Genomic DNA, 17,990 nt, shown 5'->3' with positions numbered 1-17,990 from the left:
GCATCTTTATTCAAGTAGATTGAAAAAAAAACCCTTAACTTGAAGGTTAGAAAGACAAATATATTCATGATGCCAATATATTCATGATTCTTTGGTCTCCCTCCAGTCTTTTCTCCTCTAAATAGAAAGTTTTTTTTAATATTTAAAAAAACTAACTAGAAACATGGTTACTTAATTGCAAAGAAATATTTAGCAGCAATTAAAAGCCATAGTGTATAAAGATTCTGTGAGTAGGCAAAGACTAGAGACCAATTGGACAGGAGGGAAAAGTAGGGGACATGGGGACTTGGGGACCCTGGACACAGGTGAGGGTGCCCCCTGCCCCCCAGACTACACGTTCTTGGCACCAGCAGGAGCCAGAAGCCCATGCACACCACATCCCGGCTTGCAGAACCTGTCTGACTATATGGTGACTGTCCAACTCACAGCAGGCGTCCCCAGCTCCAGCTCTCTAGAACAGATTGGACCTTTATTTAAAAGCAGCAAACGAATTAAGAGCAGACAACTTAATTCATGTCCTGTAATGACAGTTGTACACAATTTGTTTCTAGTTTAACATCAGCCTTTAATCATGAACAACAAGCTGCCAGCCAGGGGGTTTCTAATATTACTTTCTAAACTCCCCCCAGCCCTTCAAGGATCCTTAGCTAGGTGTAATTCAGGCAAAATCCCTGGCTCCCGTGTCCGTGGCACGGCATGTTCGCTTGCTGTCCCTGGCCGTGTCTCAGCCTCTGTGCCAGGGTGGGCGGACATTCCCAAGTGTCCAGACCTTAACCCAGCCTTGGCTTTTGCTCACTCCCAGGACTGACTGGGAGAATGCAGACTCCTATCAATCGTGTTGCCAAGGAGACCCAGTGACCTCCCAATCTCCTCCATCTAGTTTCAAACGATGCCTTTTCATTATTGTTTGTCAGCTGCCTCGATGTCCAGTGTTTTAAGCTCTGCTTCAGAATTAGAAGAGTGAATTCTGGATTAGGTCTAAGGTCAGCAGCCCTCTCGTCTCCACCCCACCCCCGACCCGCACACCCCATCACATAGCAAAATGTACATCCTGTGCCAGAGGATTGCCCCCTCCCTCAGACTTAATTTGTTGATCTCCCTGCTCTCTGGGGGATCAACAGGATAGAGCTACACTGCTCTATCTTGTTCCATTCTGTGTGGTGCTTCGGGCACCTATGCCAGAGCCTGGCTCTCAGTTAAACACCCTGTGAGAGCTAAGCCCAGAGTGTCTTTCTAAGAAATCAGAGAACCGCAACAATGTATTTTTAATATTTCCTGTGGGCAGCAGGGTCCTCCCAAGCCATGCTCAGGGAGGCCGGATGTCACTCCTAGTGATTCTAGGCTAGTGGCTCTATACTAGGGTCAGGGGTGAGATGGTGCTCTGGTCCTGCAGTGTCAGAGATGATGAGCCCCACCCAGTGGGGCTTGGGGTCCCCCAGAGCCACACCCAGCTATGCTGAGGGACCATGTGACGGTCAAAATTACGTCAAGTACAAACGAGGCATACACCTTAACTGCTGCATGATCTCTCCAGTCTCCTGGGAACAGAGGGGGGGCGTTTTAGCAGTGCTCAGGTGCTATTCCTGGCTCTGTGCTCAGGAGCCAGCACTTAGGGGACTCTGTAGTATAGGTGATTGAACCATATCAGCCTCATGCAAAGCAAGTAACCTTACCCACTGTATCATATCTCTGGCCCCCCAACCTATATTTTTACAAATATCTTCACTTTCTGGGCCCCAGACCTAAATTTTTACAAATATCTTCACATAGGGTACTTTGTCTCTCCTTGTGGAATTCAGTACCTTTGGGTTTGCATTGAAGACTGTAAGGGCTCTGGTCTCGTCACTACACCGCTGGTTTACCTACACACCTGTCGAGCTAGCACACATTGCCATGCGCGTACAGACTGGCATCCAGTGAGATGGGGCGTTTCCTTGGTTCATTAAATAAAATGCAAGTGCTAGGTCCATGAAATCTTAAAAGCCTGTGGTTCCTGGGATAGTGGTGGCAATAGAATTGTACATCAGCCCCCAGAGGAGAAAAGCCCTTCGGAGACAGATAGGCTTATCAAATGCAGTGGAGTGTGTCATTCCACAGACATTACCTTCTGTTCAAGTCCATCTTGTTACCTGTGCCTCATCCAAGGCTACTTAATAGGAATGCCATCCCCTCCCTAGAAGAGACCTTTCAGGAGGTCTCTGTACTGGAGCTGTCTATGTGGCTAAAATACCAGCCCACTGAAGACCTTTCCCTTGGCTACAGTTGGACACTCACAGTGATACCTGGGAACCATGGGCGGCAGTCATCTTCCTGTGACGTCTTGGGAAGAAAGGTGTCTGCAGGGCCTTCTGGAAATAATCCGTCTGAACGGGAGGCATTGCCTTGTGTTTTCCCTAGACCTTTGTTTGCCTCCGGGACCCAATTGATCCAGCCTCTGTTTCTCTGCAGCTACGGGTCTTTAAACTGGCCAAGTCCTGGCCCACCCTAAACACACTCATCAAGATCATTGGAAACTCAGTGGGAGCACTGGGGAACCTCACCTTCATCCTGGCCATCATTGTCTTTATCTTCGCTCTGGTTGGCAAGCAGCTCCTCGGGGACAGCTACAAGGAGAGAGGATGCAAGATTGCTGCCTCCAACGAGCCCTGGCCCCGCTGGCACATGTACGACTTCTTCCACTCCTTCCTCATCGTCTTCCGGATCCTCTGCGGAGAGTGGATTGAGAACATGTGGTCGTGCATGCAAGTGGGCCAGCAGTCCATCTGCCTCGTCCTTTTCCTGATGGTGATGGTGCTGGGGAACTTGGTGGTAAGTGCGGAATCCCCAGGAACGGGTCTCCTGGGCGATGGTGAGAGTCTTGGATGGTTCTTAAAGAAGTTGACACGGTGCGTCTTGATGTCCATGCTGCCGTCACACTTTTTGATGCTGGGGGGCTGGGGCTAAGGTCACACTTCGCAATCCTGTGGGACTCAGGCTAACAACCAGCCCCTCTGGAGGCAGCCTGGCTTGCTGGAATGGGCCCAGATGGTAGCCCTCCAGCTCCACCATTAGCGAATCTGGCCGAGCCTGCCCAGGGGACAATCTCCCCGAGATTTAATTTCCTTACAATTAAGAGAAGGGTGTTCACTTTGCATTTATGGGGAGAATTCATTTCCCGGAGAGGACACATGTAAATTGTCCAGGAGTGGCCAAGGTAGGGACTCGATAAATGGGAGCTATTTATCTTGGAATAAATGGGAGCCCATTTTCTTGGGCTGCGGGTAACTCCCACGGCTGCTCTGGGGGAAACTCAAAGAGCGTTTTCTTCAGGAGAGTAAGATCTGATAGATATCTCCAAACCCCACAGTTCCCTGGGAGAGAAGCGGGATCATGGACAATATCCAAAGAGCCACCGGTAAAGACAAAACCCCTCCCAGGTTTGACAGGAAGCCTTCCTACCAGTCGCCCCCCCGCCCCTTTTCTGCCCTTGGCCTCCCACCTTGGCGGTCTTTGTTTTCCCCACATTGGTTGGTGGGGGATGACGGCTGGCAGGAAGCCAGGCGGCCTTCCGGGAGCCCCCTTTCCATCACTCTGGGAATGAATTGACTCGGGTTCTTTCCTCATCCAAGTTTTGCAGACCAGAGAAACCTAAACCAAGATAGCAGAGAAAATGGCCAAGCTCAGTCATGTCCCAGTGCTCCTTGCACTGGTCCCTGAGCTGGAGATGCCTTCCACTCACATTCCAGGGGAGGGGGAGTCGGGCAGAATCCCCCTTCTTCCAGGCTGAGCTCACCATGCCCAGAGGCCCCAGCTGGGAGGTTGGCCTCTCTGAGTCCTCCCACATCCCACGCATCCCCACCCCAAAGGGAGCTCCTGAACCCCAAAGCAGCAAGGAGACATGACCCCAGGAGTCCAGTGTGAGAGGCAGACGCAGGCCTTTGCTGCACGGGAGTGGTTCCCAGCCAGGCCACACCTGCTCCTCTCTGAGTGTCCCTTGCATGGCTGGGGTGACCCCCTCGCAGGTGGAGAACTTGCTGCCCATGGCTGGTTGACAAGTGGCAGGTTCATCTCCAGTCATAGGGGCTGGGAGAGCATCCTGAGTGCACAGAGTGACACCAGGGTATAGTCCTGCTGTCCAGCTGCCAACCCGATGTGCTGGCTTGGGGGTCTCTTTATCCGTGGACCACTTCCTCCCTTCCCTTCCTTCTCTCCAGGTTCTCAACCTGTTCATCGCCCTGCTACTGAACTCCTTCAGCGCTGACAACCTCGCGGCCCCAGAGGAGGACGGAGAAGTGAACAACTTGCAGGTGGCCCTGGCCCGGATCCAGGCATTTGGTGGTCGGACCAGGAAGGCCCTTTGCAGCTTCTTCAGGAGGCCCTGCCTGCTGCCCCAGCCCAAGGCAGAGCCCCAGGAGCTGGTGGTAAAACTCCCCCTTTCCAACTCTAAAGCGGACAACCACGTCCCACCGGAGCCTCCGAAGGAGCCCAAGGATGAGCTCACTGACTTCATCACCAATGCGAATGTGTGGGTCTCTGTGCCCATTGCTGAGGCTGAGTCTGACCTCGAGGACCCGGAAGAAGATGAGGAGGATGTGCAGAGCTCCAGGCAGGAAGTGATGCCCTCAACGCAGGTGAGTGCATTGCCAAAATATTTTGTTTAAATGGAGTGGGGCAGGCAATTGGTGGAAGGAAGTAGACAGTGGTAAAGGAATAAGTGTTGAAACACTGTATGCCTAAAGCCCTATCATGAATAACTTTATAATTTCATGGCAACTACATTTCAAAATTTAGTTGAAATTTTGGACAGCCAGTAAAACACAAGCCGGGGCGGGGGGGGGGGGGGATGCGGTGTGGGAATTGCAGGAAGTAAGTGGTCTCCTACTGTCCAGTACCAGGGACAGGCAACCACAGGAATAGTTACCCAGGGCCAAGGGAAATGAAGAACAAAAGGTCAGGACTCAGTAGGTCTGGTGCAGTCTGACAGAAACCCCCAGGGAAATGCTCAAAGGAGCACTTGCTTTGAGGAAGTACAAGCCATGTCCAGCCTTCCCTGTGGGGTTGACATTCCAATCCTAGCAGGAGAATTCAGAATTCCCCAAGGAAGCCAGGAGCAGGGGCCCATACTGGAGCTCCAGCCTGCACTGAGGTATATTTCTTTTGTTTTGTGTTGTTGTGTTTTGTTTGGGGGCCACACCCAGCAACATTCAGCTTACTCCTGGCTCTGTGCTCAGAAATCACTCCTGCTGGTGCTCAGGAGACCATATGTAGTGCTGGGATCAAACCCAGGTTGGTCATGTACGAGATTTACCTCCTGTGCTATTTCTCCAGCTCCGTGAGATGACCTTTAACACTGTGGCCTGTCCCAGGCTCTGTGCATAAGCAGCTAATGAGATTCCTCGAAGAACAGGATGCTTGCTGCACAAGAATTAGGCTTAGTGCATCTTCCTCCACCGCCTGAGGAGTCCTGATCACTCCATAACTCATTTACCCTTTTCATGGCAAGGAGTCCACAGAGAAATGACACTCATTCCTTTGGCCCTGAGGAATATCAAGTACATTTTAGCCTATAGACACATATGTTGTAAATACTTTGCACAGGCACAGGCTTCCTCAAGCTGATTGAGCCCCCCTGGAGAGTTTCTTCTTATAAACACAGCCCTCTGGACATCATGGGGAGACTGAGGGGTCCCCGAGGCACAGTCTGGGCTGCTGGCCAGGCCCTTAAGTGGCCTCAGTATGCTCTGAGTCTGTAGCTCTTCCATATCCTTCGTCCCCTGCAGCTGTCCCCGACTGTGCCCTAGCAGCCACCACTCTCCGCTGCCATATTTTACATTCCTTTGACAGGGAGACTTTTGGGGGCAGGTCGTCACCATCTCCTGAGTAAAGACCACAAACCCTGTGAAAGCTGTCTCCACTCAGAGGCCCTTCTGGTGACTGGAGGGATTTTGAGGGACTCCAGACAGCCGAGTTCACTGCCATTCTGGACCAGGAGTCGTGGTCAGGGCTGACATCTGCAGAGTCGAGCTTTAGCATGAGCATCAGAATGCCAGAGCGAAGCCCATCCTGCCTTCTCTGGTTGGCAGATGGGAAAATGAAGATCAGGGGTGAAGTGGCTTGCCGAAGGCCACCTGCTTTGCAAGCAACGGAGCCAAGAGTCGAAACAGGTCTATCTAGCTATCGAGCCTCCAGGCCCACGTCCAACACTTGTGGGGTGCTCGCATGCATGTGTGAATCATGTATGTGTGTATGTGAGCTGCATATATAGTAGGTTCTTGGCTCTGGCAGACTGTGATATGTATACATGCATGATCTCTTCCAACTTAGAAGCAGTCTGCTGAGGACGGGCCCCCAGTGGGGACGGTGTCTCAGGAGCCAGAGGTGCTGCCTCAAGCCAAGACCTGTGAGGACCCCCTGACGCCTAAAAGCCCAGACTTGAGAACATCTTCTGAGGATCTGGGTTCGTACCTGGGTGAGAAGTGGAAGAGCAGGACCACGGAGCGCCCCATTGAGGTACATATGTCAGATTGTGTTAGGGGCAGGGGGTGGTTTAAGAGCACCAGGTTTCAGGGCACGGTGGGGCTGGAGGATGGCTAGGGTGGAATTCTCAAGACCCCCTCAGCACACCCCCTCACTCCTCTCCCGGAGGCCCTAGTAAGTCCCTCTCTGCCCTGGGCAGCTCATCCATATGCCTCCGGCTGGGGACCTCGGAACCAAGTTCTCACCAGGCCCGTTTGCCTCTTGGGTGGCTTCGAGGAGATACTACTGCTTGTCAAGAGGTTCGCACCTGCCTGAAATGGAATAAATGCCCAGAAAGTGGCAGTCAGGGGAAAAAAATGAGACAAAAGATAAAGCAAGGAGAACAGCAAATATCTTTGATAGCCGGCACATAAAAGCCAGCACAGTTAACAACACAGGTGCAGAGGGCTCCCTGCGGCCCCCGCTCTCCGCTGTCACAGAGTTGCTGGTGAGAGCGGCCTGCCTGCCGGTGAGCGGGCACTGGCAGCCTCACTCCCGGGCGGGAGGACGGGGTGGCGGGCGGCCACAGCTTACGGGAGGTAAAACAAACCTGCTGGTCTTCCCTGAAGAAAACAAGCCCATAGGGAAAGAGGAGCCCAGACCACTGACTTCATTGTCGCTTGACACCTGATCACTCCACTGGGACCGGCTCTAGGCGTGGCTCTGCCAAGGAGAAACTCCAGGGCCCACATTATCAAGCCAGGCAGCGGAAGCAAAGGCAGCCACCGACCCTGCGCCCCTGGGCCAGGATAACCGGGAAGAGAAAAGAGGGCAGCCAGGATCTGGGGTCCCCTGGGTGGGGGCAGCCACCATCTTCCGCATCAGCTGGTTTTCCTGGTACAGAACAGCTGGGGGTGGGGGGAGTTATGATTCAGGTTCTACTGATGTTGTTGTGTTGCTTTTGTTTGTGTTTGTGTTTTTTGTCCATGACCTTGGTCAGGCAGGGAGGGGCCTGACAGTGACAGATGAGGACCCACCCCACCATTTGGGTCCATTAGCCTCGCTATCAGGTTTCCTAATAGAAGAGCGGCTTTAACTCCTAATTGAATTCATCTGGAGACATAGGGCTGGCCTTGCCGGCCGGGCAGCAGGGCCCCAGCAGCTTTGCTCCGTGATTAAATATTCAAGCCCAGCAAATGTTGAGAGTCTTTATGGGGGTAATTATGGTGTCTCGGGTCACTGCCAGCCCTCCATCAGGGGCCTGGAGCTTTCAAGCCATGCACAGTGAACTCTGTCATGCTGGGTCTCAGCTGAACACCAAACATATGGGAGGCTCTGGGGTGGGTTCTGAGTGGGGAGGGACTCTCCCTGACACCCCCTGCCATGGGCATGGCCCGTGGGGAGCTGGGTTCACACTGCTCTGGGCTTGGCCCTGCAGGGGGGAGACGACACCAGCTCCTCCGAGGGTAGCACCGTGGACTGTCCAGATCCAGAGGAGATGCTGAGGAAGATCCCGGAGCTGGCTGAGGACCTCGAGGTGCCTGACGACTGCTTCACAAAAGGTAGAGGGCCCGGCATGGACCTCGTCCCTATGACCTGAATGAGGGCCCCGCTGCAGGTCAGCAAGCATACATCTGGATTCCTTAGTGTCCAGTGTCCAGGGCCTGGCCCGGGGATCCACAGGAGGCAGACTGCTGAGAGCCTTCATTGGCCCAACCCCAGGATTGAGGGCCCATATCTGACACGACTCACAGCATCTCAGCAATGTGGCTGGGCCTCAGGGGTGTCAGACATGATCAACAGACCTTAGGATTTTCTCATCATTCTCCAGGGCACTGACCAGGTTGGAGAGGAAGGAGAGTCACTGGCATTGGCGCTCTTGACTTGGCACATAAAGATCCAAAAGACGGCCAAGAGCATCCCTCACACAAGACACACAAGGGCATCCCTTGTGTGTCCCTCAAGTTTGGGGGAGATTTCTTTAAGAAAGAGCGTTAGGGGGCCAGGAAGACAGTAGCTCAAAGTGCTGGCCTAGCAAGCACGTGGCTATGAGTTTAAGCACTGGTGCCCCCCCATGTGCTAAGGGGATCCTGATAGCCCCACTGCCTGGGGATCCCAGTTAGAGGGGGAGAAAGTATAAATTGAATCTTTACTCTTTTTTTTCTCACTGTTTACAGTGGCAGAGTTCTATCGCGAAATGCAACAAAAGAATAAAGAATTCATGCTCTAAAGGTGCAGATTTTTTTAAAAAAAAACATTTTTTTAATCTACATCTTGGGGCTGGAGTGATAGCACAGTGGGTAGGGCATTTGCCTTGCACATGGCTGACCTGGGTTCAATTCCCAGTATCCCATATGGCCTCCTGAGCACTGCCAGAAGTAAGTTTTGAGTGCATGAGCCAGGTGGAACCCCTGAGCATCACCCAGTGTGACCCAAAAAGCAAAAAAAGGAAAATAAATCCACATCTTTATCAGGATTTGGGTTCCACGTGACTCTCTCCCAGCCTGGTGGTGGCCTTCAACCAAAATCAGACTGGGGGGCCACGCCAGGTTGATGCCTTCTACCCCTGGGGCCTATTCAGTTCCCAAGGATGGACTCCATGTAGCTGTTGTAAGAAGAAAAAGAGTTGGTGAGGGCATCAGAGCAGGCACGGCTGACGGTAGGAAGAAATTCTTGAGGAACAGGGTGAAGAAACTTCTCTCGTCTTCCAGGAGAGAAGGTTTCTGCAAAAGGGTGGTGTGTGGGTTTCTCAAAAAGGTGGTTTCCTTGCCCTTCTAGTCACCCTTCTTGCCCTAGACCTTGCTCACCGTGGGGTCCCTCTCCCCACAGGCTGTGTCCGGCACTGTTCCTGTTGCCAAGTTGACACCACCAAGTCCCCATGGGCCACGGCCTGGCAGGTGCGCAAAATCTGCTACCGCATCGTGGAGCACAGCTGGTTCGAGAGCTTCATCATCTTCATGATCCTGCTCAGCAGTGGCGCGCTGGTAAGGGGAGGCGGCGCCTGGCCCCAAGGCCCCTCAGGTAGGGGCGTCCATAATCCAAAGGCTCTGGAGCTGCATCAGCACCACCCCCGCCTGCGTCCTGTGTGGGTCCTGAGCTACTTTCTCCTGTGGGTGGAAAGGAGCCTAGTGCCAGGGTCTGGGCAGCAGATCGCAGCGAGCAAGTTCTCCCTTTGTTGATGGGGAAACTGACTCTAGATGTCCACAAATATGCTGGTTGGCTGAGCCTCACTCGGCTCTCACTGGACCCCAGCGCCCCCTCCTTAGCCTCCCTCTGAGCTCCCAAATGCACTGGCCTTTGAAAGCCCAGTACAAAAAAGGACTGTTCCCTGGCCTCATCCAGCTACAGACACTCCTAATCTTCACTCAAGGCACAGTTGTCACAACAACAGTACTCCTGAGGGCTTGTAATAAATAGGGCAGCATCTGGTTGGGTAGCTCTGGGGTGGGGCCAGGGGTCGGCATTTCTATCAAGCTCCCAAGGGATGCTACTGGTCCATGAGCACGTAGTGATTCAGAGTTGGGAGGTTCAACCTAAGCCCCATGATATGGGATCAGGAAGGCTGAATCTCTGTGCTGGGTCTTGGGGTCACAGGACCATCTCAACTGTCTTCCCAGGATAGGGGTAGAAGCCCAGGAATGGACAGATCATTCCCCCATTGTTTGGATGGGGGATAAGTGGATAAGTCTACTTATGGATAAGTCTATTGAGACCCAAAGATATATCCTGCCTGGGGTTCCTCCCAGGGTCCCCACATGTTAGTTAGGGAACATTAGAGCCCCTCTCCCCTGATTCATGGCTCCATGAGTTTGTTTTTATTTTTTTCCTCGTCTTTCTCCCTGTGTTTTATGGAAACCATTCATTTACTAAATATTCAGGAAGCCCCTTACAGGCCACCTTTCCTGGGAAGGTCATGGAGAGAGTCCAAGGTGTGGCCCCAGTCTTGGGCCTGAGAAGGCAGGGCCTGAGAGGAGGGAAGGAAGCAAGGCCAGCAAGGGGGCAGCAGGTGGAAGGGAGGTAGCTGCCACCTTGGGAGAGCGGAAGGGAAGGGAAGCGTCTAAGCGTCTAAGGTGTCCTCTTGCCCCGGGCCAGGGCAATGAAAGTCCACCTGGATGGCCCAGAACATTGCCGGGCATAGAGACCAGGGCAGGAGGCTGGGGGTGCTTCCTGCACACCTCCACACCCCTGCCCTCCTTCCAGGCTTCCTCATGAGCAGTGTTGCTGCTGCCGGGAGCTTTCCTCGTTGCTTCCTTGGCTCCTGTCTTTCCCCTGGGCCCTCCCTCCTCCACTCCCGCTCCCCTTCCCCTCCTCTCTCCACACCCCAGCTGCTCCCCTCTTCTCCCTGCGGGAGTGCTCATCCTGGCCAGCTGCAGGCCCCAGCCCAAACTGCACTTCCCCATCTCCTTCCCCAAGAGACTGAGCAGGCTGGCACCAAATTTAGTCTTCCTTATGCTTTTACTCTGAGTACTTTTTAAAAAATAGCATGAGTTTTCATCTGACAAAGTAAAGTGCAAAAAGGAAACAACTGAAGGGGAAAAAAAAACAACCTTTGAAAATGATGGGGAAATGCAAAGGAGGGAGGGGGGAAAAAAGCTTTCCCATTTCCCTATCACTCAGAGATTCTCACTTTGAAAACATTTTGCAGTACTTCCTTCCCATCTTTTCATGCATAGAAGACATCAATATTATAGAAGTGAGACCACATCCGTGTGTTCTGTGATTTCTCAGTCAACTTTCCCATTAAATGTGTTCTTAGTATCTTGGTTCCTGGCCAGGGGGTATGCCCCTGTAAAACTGTGCCATCCTTTACTTCATTGGTACCTATGTTGACTTCGAGTAGGTCTGGACACTCTCACTGCTTTGGAGGGTCTGGCTTAGGACTGGGACCAGAGGCAGGAGTTCCTGGGGGGCGGGGGCGGCAATTTGTGGAGGGTGTGCTCTGAGCATTGCCTGTGAGGCAGACGGGACAATTCAGAAAAGGGTGCTAGAAAGAGGCACGGATTCTGAGGAATTCCAGTGCCAGCCTGATATTCCCAGAGTAAAGGAAGTATTGGAGAGTTGCTAGCAGCCATCCTTCACAGCAGCTGGCAAGGAGGAGGCACCCACAGCATCCAGGGTGCCTCAGATAAATTCCTAAAGCTGCATCTCTAACACCTTTGATTCACTTACCAACGGATTACCAAAGACGGAACCGCTCTGCGCTGACCCCTATATCCGAGAGTAGCTGCGACTCTATGATACCACTTGCAAAGGGCTCCCCCACCCACCCCGACCCATTCTCCTTCATCCTCCCCAACCTGATGAAAGTGACACCCACTTTTCCTCTGAATTTTCCTGAATGCTCATGAGACAGAATATTCTATACCCGGGGTTCATTGGTGAGCCTTACTCTCACTGTTGTGAGCTGCCTGGGCATATTCTTGGAGGCTTTTATTTTAAAATCCCATCACTGTTAGCATCTTTTGGTTCACTTCCAAAATCCGGTTCTAGAAGATATCCTTTCTCACTGGCCTTCTGCACCCCAGCAAAGTGTAAGCAGAGCTGTATGTTCCCCCATTGACTCTGAAGAAGTTTGGGGGGGGGGACAGGGGATGGGGGCGCTTATGTCTCGTAGTACAAAGCCTCCTCCCTTCCCCAGAACAGAGGAAACAGGACAACACAGGGAAGCTAGTGACCAAAGCCCTCCCAGGGGCCGAGGGAAGGGTGATGAGCGCCATCCCCAGGGCCCCAGCACTGTGCATTCCACTAGCCTGTCCTTTGCCCTCAGGCCTTTGAAGACTATTACCTTGACGAGAAGCCCAATGTGAAGAAGTTGCTGGAATACACGGACCGGGTGTTCACCTTCATCTTTGTGTTTGAGATGCTGCTCAAGTGGACAGCTTATGGCTTCACGAAGTACTTCACCAATGCCTGGTGCTGGCTGGACTTCCTCATTGTGAATGTAAGTGGCCCGATGGGCACATCTGGCCTGGGTGTCCCCTACCCCCACCCCCACCCCCCAGCCAGATAGCTGCAGCCAGTGTGAAGGAAGATCAGAGGCCCCAGGCCTCAAGGAAGGGCCCCTTCGTAGAAAAATCTGGAGTCCTTAGCTGTGAGGCTGAGACTAGCTCTCCACTCAGGTGAATGTTAGGACCCACGCGCTCTCCACTCCAGGTACAACGGTGGTGCTTAGGTGAGTCCCCAGCTTCAGGCCTCAGGCCACTACAGTAACTGCCCCTTACTGTATTTGACACCTGAACTATTTAAGGCCCTTAGGCTCTGGCACCCACTGTGAGGGCACAAAAGGAGCTGGAGAATCTTCCCACCTGCTGACTCTGGGCTCCTCAGGCCTGGCAACACTCCCCAATCACCTGAAGGGCTGGATAAGTCTCCCTGCGCCCAGAGATTCAGAACCCATTGGGTAGGGTGCAGGCATTGGAGTTAAACAAACATTCCTAGCCATGCGTGAGTGTGGTCGGGACGGACATGTGACCAACCCACTTCTCTCCAGGCCCCTGAAAGGGCAGAGAAGTCCCTGCGGGTTGGGGATGAGGGTGAACACATGTATCCAGACTCAACTCATGTGTCCAGACTCCTCCTAACCTGTGCATACTGCACCCTGAATTCAGCGGGGCTAGCTAGTCCCCGAAATAAGACACATGCAAGGAGCCTTGCAGCCCCCCTTAAGAGCCTATGAACCCCCCCTCAAAAGCCAGATGTGAGCGCCCCTGGCTCAGCCCCTCCAAGCCCTCCAGTGCCCTCCTGGCTTTGCAAGAAGGCTCTCAAATGGCGCATTCACTGCTGCACAGTGGAGAGTCCCTGCAGGCCAGAGGAGGCACGGGCCGTGTTTTTCTCCGCCTCCCTCGCTCTCACAGCCACTGTCTGCATTTGGTGCTTGCCTCCTGCCGCTGGATACGTTCCAGTACAGAACTTTCTACCCCACCTCCTGTGTTGGCAGGTTCTCCCCAGATGCTCTGCACACTCCGTTTTCTTCTCTCCTGATATGCTCATGTGCTGGCATTGTCAGTCGCTGAACCAGGGGGACTAGCTGCAAGGCCTGAAGTCTGAACATAGGTGATGATTTTGTTCATGTAAGATAGATATTCATCAATGAAAGGACAAAGACTGTCCTGGCCACCCACTTCTATCAAGGGCACAGTCCCTCCTGCTTATATCTCACGCAGTGCAATGTGGATGACTACAGTAGTCGCTAAACCTGCCCCATTCATCCTTCTGCTAATTCTCCCTTCTGACCATCTTTTTCTCCTTCCACACTATTAAACCATTCTCCCTTCCTTTCAAATATCCACCCATATTATCTTCTTCCACTTATCCTTTCCACCAATCCTCTTCTTTCATGCCCACTCATTCATCCCAACCTTCTTTCCATACATTCATCTAACTTGTCTTTAATAATCCCATACTTCTATCTTTTGGTTCATCCTTCTAGCCATCACGTGAGCTTCTAGTCATTCATCCATACTCCTTCCATCCAAGCATTTATTTATTCCTTCTTCCTTTGTTCCTTTATTTAATCCTTTATTCTACTCTTTCTTCTTTTACTTTTTCTACTCAAGATCGCTTTTACCCAAGAAATTTCTGTGCAACCCTGGGGACATAGATACATAAAATAGTATAAGAATAAAATTTTTACCAATAATAAATCACAAACAAATTTATTTTCTTCTTTTTCTTAAAATTTTTTAAATTTTATTGAATCACCATGAGATAGTTACAAGCTTTCATGTTTGGGTTACAATCTCACAATGACAAATTTATTTTCAAACAAAAAAAAGTTGGGGCCAGAGAGATAACACAGTAGGTAGGGCTTGTACACTACCAATATTGGCTTGATCCCTAGCATCACATATGATCCCCAGAGCCCCTCCAGGAGTGATCCCTGAGCACAGAGCCAGGAGTAAGCCCTGCTCACCACCAGGAGTGGTCCCAAAACCAAAAATACATTAAGTTGCATGACCATGGTAGGGATGTTCAGTGGTTGAGCACTTGCCTTGCCTATATGAGGCCCTGGATACAATCTCCACACTTCAGGGAGAAGGGGGAACTTTACAAACTGCATTTTGGCTTGTTTGTTTTTTTAAGCTTTTAAAATTTAATTAAAGAAAAATTATTTGCAAAGTTATAGATAAACATAATATTTCAACACCAATACCACTACCAATGTCAACTTCCCTCTACCAATGTTCCCATATTCTGTCCCCACCCACCCCCAACTGTCACCTTGAAAGCTACATTACAAAGTCACAGTGGTTTAGATCGCATGTTTTCAATGTATAAACTGCATTTTGGAGGATTCAGGAATAAAGCTCAGCAGTAGTGCACTTGCTTTTCATGTTTGAGGCTATGGTTGGATTGATGGCACCACAAAAAAAAATTTACTAAATGTTAATGACCTATATGTATCACAACCGCAATTTAAGAAGCTAGATTTTAATCCATCTGTCTTTCCTTCATTCCACCCATCTGTTCATTGATTCCTTTTTCCTTTCTTCCTTCTATTCATCAATCCTCCTATCATCCAATCAACTGTCCTACCTTCTCAACTCTTCTGTTTATATACTCTGTCCAGCACTCCATCTTTTCACTATTCACCTATCATTCTACCTAATCATCCATCCTACCCTCATCTCCATCTCATCCCATTTTTGCTTCCATAATTTTCTTTCTTCTTTATTTTCTTTCTCTCCTGCTTTATTCTCTTCAACTGTTCCACCCATGTTGATTCCTTAACCCATTCTTCTATCCAGTAATCTTTCAACCTTCTGTGCAACTAGTCTTCTTTCATTACCTTTCTTTAAGCCATCCAACATGAGTCTAACTTTACTTTAACTTATCAAATGCTTATTTTTGCTACTAACTATAAGATTGTCTTGTGAAGTGCTCTAAGAGAATAGAAGCCAAGAAATAAAAATAACTTATCTCCAGGTGTTTACACTTAAATTTCCCAGCAGATAAGACACACATAGAGAAATAAACACATTATGAGGTGGGGAGTGGTTTGCACTGCTAGAAATAATTAGTAACTTAGAGACACAGGGACACCAGCCTGCTTCCACTCAGCGGATGGGGTGAGCAGAAAGGCATTACATAAGTAGTGGTTATTACATGTAGGGCTTAAAAGAGCATAAGAATGTGGTTTGTAGGAGGTGGGTTTACTCTTAGTTAAAGGGGCACAGGGTTACTTGGGAAAGAGTTTGGTTTGGGTCCAATATCTGGGTGGAAAAATACCTGGAAAAGTGGCTGTCTAATCTTGACTAAAGAGTGTAGAGCGCATTCTGAGGATGATAAGGCACTAAGGGGGGGTTGAAGAGAAGAACCTGGTCACAGTCAGATTTGCATCGGCAGGTAGATGCTGCATTAAAGACCAGAAAGGAGGCAACACAGCCTGAGCCATGGGCATGAATGAAGCTGGCATTGAGGGAGGCTTTTGATGGAGAGGCCCCAGCACCCCGAAAGCCCCCCTCACACACACACACACTTGCAGATTTTATCACATGAGGCAGTCTTCCCAGGGAGGTGCTAAACAAAAGAATGAAGAGGGTCCAGCGTGCCCCCTGCTGATGTCAGAAGCCCTGCATGAAGGAAGGAGGGGGTTCTTCTCATGCCCTTTCTATGCTGATGGAGTGAGGCACCCATTCAAAAGTATAGGGGTCCAGCCCCAGCTATGACCCTCCCTTCCAGAGGCTCCCATGCACAACACTGCCTGGTGCCACGCTAAGCTACAGCAGTCTGCAGTGGCATCCCCTGAGCCCTACCACAAGTGATCCCTGAGCACAGAGCCAAGAATAAGCCCTGGAACACAAACAGGTATGGTTCAAGGGCAAAAGAAAGAGAAAGAGAGAAAGGCAGAAAAAATGCCCCATGAGGGTTCACCAGTCAGTCATTAGATCTCTTCTCTGTCCACACTGGGGTCTCATGGCCCATGCCCAGGTCTCTCACTGATGAGCTGTGGGGCTAGCCAGACCTTTGAGCATTCCACGTCTGGTCCTCTATTTTTCACAAAGGGAGATGGTATGATGGGACCCACAAGACACTGCCCTGGTCACAAAAATGAGAGGTACAGCAGGATCTAGGCAGCATGCTGGCCAGGATGTGTTCTCCCCAGTTTTCTCAACAAATTTGGTTGAGACTTGCTTTGGGATCCTCTAAAAATAGATTTTCAGCATCACTCCCACAAGGGCTCATCATCTCTCCAAATCCCTGAAAGCCAATCAGAGTTTCAGGGTGTTAGGATGTGGCTGGTGCCCCTCAAGAGACAGGGATGGTAATTTAACAGGCTCAGAGTTTGGCCCCTGCAGACCTCTAGAGGACAGAGGCAAGGTAGGAGACTGAGTCTTTCATGCCCAAAAGCTTAGATACATGATCAAAGAAATCTTGGCTAAAAGGGAATAGGTTGGACTCCACAGACCTCTCTACAGAGCTTAGGTAGAATTGGGAGCCCAGAAAATGACTTAGACAGAGTTGGGGGTGGGAGGAATTTCCAGTATCCTTGCAGCTGGACCAAACACCTCTTTGGAGCCATTGGGTGAGGCTTTTGCTCTCTGCCTGCATTCAGATCTCACTGACAAGCCTGGTAGCAAAGATCCTGCAGTATTCTGACATTGCACCCATCAAAGCCCTTCGGACCCTGCGTGCCCTGAGGCCCCTGCGTGCACTGTCTCGATTTGAAGGCATGAGGGTAAGACTTCTCTCCAAACTGCCCCTGTCTTGTTGTAGGCTTGGATGCAACTTCCCTCTCAACACCCTGCCAGCCCTGAGCGAGCATATGTGTACTTGTCAACACAGACAGCTGCTCAGGACAACAGAGTTCAGGAAACAGGTCCCAGCTCACCTTTCATCACCAAGTATCTGAGCCTTGGGGCTGGAGCCATAGCACAGTGGGGAGGGCATTTTCCTTGCACACGGCCAACCCAGGTTCAATTCCCAGCATCCTATATGGTCCCCCAAGCAATGCCAGGAGCAATTCCTGAGTGCTTGAGCCAAGAGTAACCCCTGAGCATCACTGGGTGTGACCCAAAAGGAAAAAAAAAGTGCCTGAGCCTTCTGCATGGGAGTACTGGTTAGCCTCTTCCTTTGCTGTCCCAAAGGCACTGACTCCTGAGACAGTCCCAGGGGGGCATAGAAAGAAGTGGGCCCCAGCAAGAAGTGGTGGGGCCTGAGGGATTCTAGGCTTGGTTCATTTCCCCCCACTCCACCAGGTGGTCGTGGACGCCCTGGTGGGCGCCATCCCGTCCATCATGAACGTCCTCCTTGTCTGCCTCATCTTCTGGCTCATCTTCAGCATCATGGGTGTGAACCTCTTCGCCGGCAAGTTTTGGAAATGCATTGACATCGCCAATGATGCATTTTCTCTTGTGCCTGTGGCTAATGTGACAAACAAGACTGAGTGTGAAATTAAAAACTACACCAAAACCTATTTCTGGGTCAATGTGAAGGTGAACTTTGATAATGTTGGCATGGGTTACCTCGCGCTCCTGCAGGTGGTGAGTCTTTGTCCCTCCATTTGGTTAATGGATAAGATGTTGGTGGAGGGGTCTGAAATTCTCTGGAAGATG

The 17,990-nt window shown here is 51.0% G+C and overlaps 1 protein-coding gene across 1 annotated transcript in view; it reads left to right on the top strand.

The window, feature by feature from the left end:
* The window catches only part of SCN10A (sodium voltage-gated channel alpha subunit 10), a 126,658-nt gene that overhangs the window by 53,836 nt on the left and 54,832 nt on the right, over nucleotides 1–17,990 (top strand). Inside the window, exons 15-22 of the mRNA XM_012934068.2 lie at nucleotides 2,449–2,808; nucleotides 4,194–4,610; nucleotides 6,352–6,489; nucleotides 7,874–7,997; nucleotides 9,265–9,419; nucleotides 12,203–12,376; nucleotides 16,991–17,113; nucleotides 17,634–17,918. Of these exons, the coding sequence (XP_012789522.2) occupies nucleotides 2,449–2,808; nucleotides 4,194–4,610; nucleotides 6,352–6,489; nucleotides 7,874–7,997; nucleotides 9,265–9,419; nucleotides 12,203–12,376; nucleotides 16,991–17,113; nucleotides 17,634–17,918 (1,776 nt within the window). The remainder of the gene's footprint in view (nucleotides 1–2,448; nucleotides 2,809–4,193; nucleotides 4,611–6,351; nucleotides 6,490–7,873; nucleotides 7,998–9,264; nucleotides 9,420–12,202; nucleotides 12,377–16,990; nucleotides 17,114–17,633; nucleotides 17,919–17,990) is intronic.

The sequence above is a fragment of the Sorex araneus genome, chromosome 4 (assembly GCF_027595985.1).
Source record: "Sorex araneus isolate mSorAra2 chromosome 4, mSorAra2.pri, whole genome shotgun sequence".
NCBI classification, from domain to species: domain Eukaryota; kingdom Metazoa; phylum Chordata; class Mammalia; order Eulipotyphla; family Soricidae; genus Sorex; species Sorex araneus.
The sequence above is the reverse complement of the archived record's forward strand: the minus strand, read 5'-3'. Positions and strand labels throughout refer to the sequence as shown.